Below are 5,694 nucleotides of genomic sequence, written 5' to 3' on the forward strand. Positions count from 1 at the left end.
CTGTATTATTCTGGAATATAGTAAGGTTCTTCATTATCTCTGGTTGGTGTGTTCTGTATTATTCTGGAATATAGGAAGGTTTTTCATCTCTAGTTGGTGTGTTCTGTATTATTCTGGAGTATAGGAAAGTTCTTCATCTCTAGCTGGTGTGTTCTGTATTATTCTGGAATATATGAAGGTTCTTCATTATCTCTAGTTGGTGTGTTCTGTATTATTCTGGAATATAGGAAGGTTTTTCATCATCCCTGGTCTGTGTGTCCTGTATTATTCTGGAACATAGAAAGGTTCTTCATTATTTTTGGTTATTATGTTCTGTATTATTCTGGAATATATGAAGGTTCTTCATTATCTCTGTTATTCTGGAATATAGGAAGGTTCTTCATTATCTCTGTTATTCTGGAATATAGGAAGGTTCTTCATTATCTCTGGTTATTGTCTTCTGTATTAGTTTAGTATTCAGAGTTATCTGTAATCCTAGTTAAGCCTACATTTTGTATATTCTTGGAACTCTTGTTTTGGAGTGCACTCAACAACCACCTAAAATGGGGAGTATGTTCTGTTTCAGCACAGCGAAAATCTCGACAGAAGAAAGTCCATCTTCAGAGAGATATGAAAGATACCGGAGCACGAAGTAAGTCTATTGATAAATGTAAGTTTCAACTATGTTACTTTAACAATCCACTTAAAAGATAAATTTCTGAGTTTTCTCTTTAGTAAGCTAACTTCTCTCATTGTTTGTTGTGTCCTAAGTTGTTTACTTTGAAAGTCGTAGTTTTAATTCATGCCAAAAAATATTTGTTGCATTTCAGAACACCTTGAACGTTACCTTAATTGTCTTTCCTGCTTTTGTAATTGCTTCTCTATTTTTACAATACTGAAAAAATTCTGTCGCTTCTAGTTGTTGTTTGACACTTTTGTGGCAGTTGTAATGAATTCAGTGGTCGATTTGATGCTTAATTTTTCATGATTTTTCTCGTCCGTTGTTTTGTTCATTTTCTTCACCGATTTCGTACGCCATCTTAGTGTCTTTATTTTGCTTTGTGTTGTAAGCCTAATACACCTAACTTTATGTCTCTCAATATTTCACTTATCTCGTTTGCCCAACGTACAGCACGTGGTTTTGGCATGAGGGTGATCGGTGGAAAGTCTGCTGACGATGCGAGAATGTGTGCCACTGTAACTTGGACACGACCTGGAGGTCCTGCTGACCAAAATGGGATATGTCAAGGTTAGCATGAAACATGGCGACTAGGTTTTGTTGGCGATTTCCTGAAAACAAATCTTGAATAGTAACTTTGTAAAATGGATTGAAATTGTTCTATTTGTATCTAGAACAAGAATATAAACTTTTTCTAATGGATTGAGGTGGTTTTATTTTGTTTTCGTGTCAAAATATGTAACTCCAAGTAATATATAAATACGTAGCTTTCTACACATAATAAAATCTTAACTTGGTTGCCAATATTAAATCGTTATTCGCTGGTTAATAATTATTGGTCTAAAAAAATTGGATATTTCCAACTCGACAGTAAATGTATTATCACGAAAAATAACACTTTTTCGTAGTATCTATACAGTTCGATTGTCCTTATTACACAGGAGACAGGATCTTGGAGTGGGGTGGAGTCACTTTGGTAGACAGGACATTTGAGGAAGTGTCGACCATTATCGAAAGAACCGGTGATAGCGTGGAAGTAGTAGTTGAACAGGATAGCGGAAAGTAAGATTGTTTGTAGACTAAGAATGATCTTTTTCAACAAGTCATTATGATCACTAAGCACTTAGATTACTAACGTGTTACTGGTTCATTGATCCTTCATTACGTGACACATTTTGTTATAATAGTTAAGCAGCTGTATGTATATATTTCCTTGTTGAACTAATTTGTTTATTTCAAAGGTTCTTTAAGATATTGTTTTAAGCTTGGTAATATCACATTTGTAACATGTTATTCGTTTCAGAACCAATGGAAACAAAAGTTCTGGTCGCTCCTCCCACCACAGTGTCATTTGGAGCTCCAGTTCTCCAAAAAGGAGTCCAACTCTTACTCTTCAACCAGGTATATTCTAACATTTTATCTTATCATAAATGTGTAATTATCTGAACCATTATCTCAATAGAGCTGGAGGAATGTAGATTATGCTCATTTATATGAAAAGAAGGTTATTATGTTGTAGATGAAACAAAATTTCAGTAATGTTCCTGAAGCAAGACATAATACATAAGGACGTAATTGTGCCTATCAGAAGCCAGGGTGCCATCAGTATTGTGTAGATTTCCAACAACACTATTAGCTGAGATTCAGTCTACGCTTCTAGTGGTCCCCACCATGCTTCATTGTAGATATTGTACATTGACTGTGATATTGGTCCCCTCTCTGCCTTTGAACAAACTGTTCGATTGTTACCAAACAATTTGAATTCATTTGCAAAGAGCATCCACCTCAAGCTTTGCTAATCGTTCTTTGTCCTGATGTATGTCTTGTTATTTTGTCGATAACATTCATACCTGTACTTACAGTTAGGCCAATCTCCAAATCCCGACTAGATTCTTGTGGCGTACCCTAAGTTACTGAAAACTCTTGTTCTGGTTTTCTACTTCGATTTGGGACGAACGTGGCCCAGTTGGTAACGTTAGGTACTGTGGACCTATGGGTCCAGCGCCCCCCCCCAAAAAAAAATTTCAATTGTGCTCCACACTTTGGGTACGTTGTAAGGTTGTTGGTAAAAACCCCATTATTCAGACCATAGGGCCGTTCGATCAAAGCAAAATGGGTCAAAATTTGGCGGATGGGGCTGTTCACTAGTTGCCTTCTTTCTATTCTCTCAGCTCGTGAATAGTTTTGTACGCTAGTCCAAAAATATATAACCTGCCTTGTCTTCCTTTATGCGCAAACGTACTAGTTTCACGTAAAATCTTACAATTTCCAAGTAACATATATGGAGTAGCCCTCACCAGTCAAAACTTTGAATTATGTACGTATGCCAAGTGACATTTCTGCCCTGGAAGCCATAAGTACATTCACCACACTGGTGCTAGAAACATTATGGCTTCCTGTACTTTTATAGGTGTATTGCTAGAATGTCGCTGTGTGATTGGTTGTATGACAGCCAAAAACAGCATAAAACAACGGCACCTTACTATACCCTGGTGTAGCTCATGTACATATATAATATGTGCGTTTTATACTCATTTTATTTATTTCTTGTTTGTTTGTTTGTTTGCAATTAAGCACAAAGCTACACAATGGGCTATCTGTGCTCTGCCCACCACGGGTATCGAAACCCGGTTTCTAGCATTGTAAATCCGCAGACATACCGCTGTGCCACTGGGGGGCTTATTTATTTCTAATATTGTATAAATATATATAGTTTGTTTATTGAATTTACTCATAGCAACCCGAGGGATATCTCCACTAATCGTCCCTAATTTTGAAGAGATAGACTATAGAGAAGGGAGCTAGTCAACACCACCCACCGCCAAATCTTGGGCTACTCTTTTACCAATGAATAGTGAGATAAGACCGTTACATTATAATGCCCCCCACGGTCGAGCATGACAGGTCAGTCGAGTGACCTAACCACCAGGCCATGCTAGGCCATAAAGATATAGAAATGTTTGTGGAATCCTCCAACATGGTGGTGAAACTAAAAAAAATGGAGCTTCACCTGCCTGACAAGCGCCATCTATATAGTAATCGATGGGAAATGTAGAACTACTCTAGTATTATGAGTCGCTTAAGTTGGTGTTTATTAAATGTAGTAACACTTTTACATGGTGTAAACCACTCGACTGAGTCACATTGATAACGCTGGGAGAATTATTCAAGAAAGCAAAACGTTTTTAAACGGTTCACCTTCAACCTCCAGGGGTAAATTGAGATTCGTGCACTTTTTCTTCCATCACGTTGTAAAATACATGTTTGAAGTGCCATATAACCCAAGCTCACTGATCTCGATCTGTGCTTAGTTTGAGATCTACGAATGTTACTGTTTGCTTAGTTTGAGATCTACGAAGGATCTTGTTTGCTTAGTTTGAAATTTACGAATGTTACTGTTTGCTTAGTTTGAGATCTACGAATGTTCCTGTTTGCTTAGTTTGAGATTTACGAAGGATCCTGTTTGCTTAGTATGAGATCTACGAATATTCCCGTGCGCTTAGTTTGAGATCTACGAAGGATCCTGTTTGCTTAGTTAGAGACCTACGAAGGATCCTGTTTGCTTAGTATCAGAATTAAGGAGTTACCCATTTACTTAGTCCCGTATCTACAGAGGCTCATAAGAGATATAACATTATCACGTTTGACCTAATTTGGTAATTTACATACAGTTTCGAACCTCGTATCTACAGCTAACGAACGTCTAGTTGTGTACAAAGTTTGAGGAGAGAAGTACAGAGGTACAGGTGTAAAATTAGTTGAGATTACGTAACTATCACTGAAACTATTTTTGGAATTTGAATGATTGTGTATAAGTAGCACCGCTAATTCCTTTATTAAAACTTAAGACATTCTTTGCACAATTATGACTTCAACAGCTCTTATATTAAAGTTACAAAATCAAAAATTATGTTACATATAATTATTGATTTATTTAATTATATATAATTCATTGATAGATCAGAGTAGTGCCCAGGATGTACAGTCTATATCTCCGACCCGTCGAAAACTGCCCAGGACACCGGTAGGTATCACATTATATGTCTTCAATTTTCTTTACTTCAACCACTCAAAAAATAAATATATATTCTTGATTAATACAATGACAAGGTTATTAGGAATCAGAACCAAACAGAGGTCACCAAGACTGGGGCTGCTCGTTTCTTGAGGTTTAACAACACGATGGTTACAGGATGTTTAGTAGTTCATAATCTCTCAATTTCTAGCCAGAGCTAGAATTGCTTTGGAATTAATGACGGTTATTTTGTTAGGTATAAAAACTATCGTTCATCCTTTATTTATGTCAAATAAAGAGAACAATGATTTTGTGGTGGCGGGTGCTGTTGGCAGGCTGCCTTCCTTCTGGTCAGAAGTTAAAAGATAGGAGAAGTTGTACCTGCTTCCTAGGTTTCCCTAACTTGGCCATGTACTCCACGTGTCCAAAAGATGTCGTTCAGGTCGAAAATTCCGATCTAAGACTTATCTTGAGGAAACCATAAAAGAAAAGCCAGGAATCCAATGATCGACCATACGTTACGACACATAAACAAATAAGAAAGTATCGTTTCTAAATGAAATTCTTTTCTGTTTTTAGGTGGCTAACAAGGTTAGGAAACTCTATCAGTGTTTTTAGGTGGCTAACAGGGTTAGGTATTTTCGTTTATATACAATAACTTGATCTCATCTGGAGCATTTTTTGCTTATATACACTACCTTGATCTTATCTGGAGTATTTATATTTATATACACTACTTTGATCTTATCTGGAGTATTTATATTTATATACACTACCTTGATTTTACCTGGAGTATTTATATTTAAATACACAACCTAGATCTACTCTGGAGTATTTTTCTTTATATACACAACTTGATCTTATCTGGAGTATTTTTCTTCAACATGTACCTTGATTTTACCTGGAGTATTTTATATTTATATACACAACCTAGATCTACTCTGGATTATTTTTTTTTATATACACAACTTTATTTTATCCGGAGTATTTATATATATATACACTACTTTGATCTTATCTG

The 5,694-nt window shown here is 36.2% G+C and overlaps 1 protein-coding gene across 1 annotated transcript in view; it reads left to right on the top strand.

Annotated features, from left to right (window-relative positions):
- LOC111083890 (regulating synaptic membrane exocytosis protein 2-like) overlaps positions 1 to 5,264 on the top strand; it is a gene marked incomplete at both ends in the record, with an annotated part of 10,452 nt that extends 5,188 nt beyond the window's left edge. The window contains 6 exons of the mRNA XM_022380612.1: positions 566 to 631; positions 1,112 to 1,228; positions 1,600 to 1,720; positions 1,962 to 2,059; positions 4,618 to 4,682; positions 5,253 to 5,264. Of these exons, the coding sequence (XP_022236320.1) occupies positions 566 to 631; positions 1,112 to 1,228; positions 1,600 to 1,720; positions 1,962 to 2,059; positions 4,618 to 4,682; positions 5,253 to 5,264 (479 nt within the window). The remainder of the gene's footprint in view (positions 1 to 565; positions 632 to 1,111; positions 1,229 to 1,599; positions 1,721 to 1,961; positions 2,060 to 4,617; positions 4,683 to 5,252) is intronic.
- Positions 5,265 to 5,694: the final 430 nt, after the last annotated feature.

The sequence above is a fragment of the Limulus polyphemus genome, unplaced genomic scaffold (genome assembly GCF_000517525.1).
Source record: "Limulus polyphemus unplaced genomic scaffold, Limulus_polyphemus-2.1.2 Scaffold11928, whole genome shotgun sequence".
Lineage (NCBI taxonomy): Eukaryota > Metazoa > Arthropoda > Merostomata > Xiphosura > Limulidae > Limulus > Limulus polyphemus.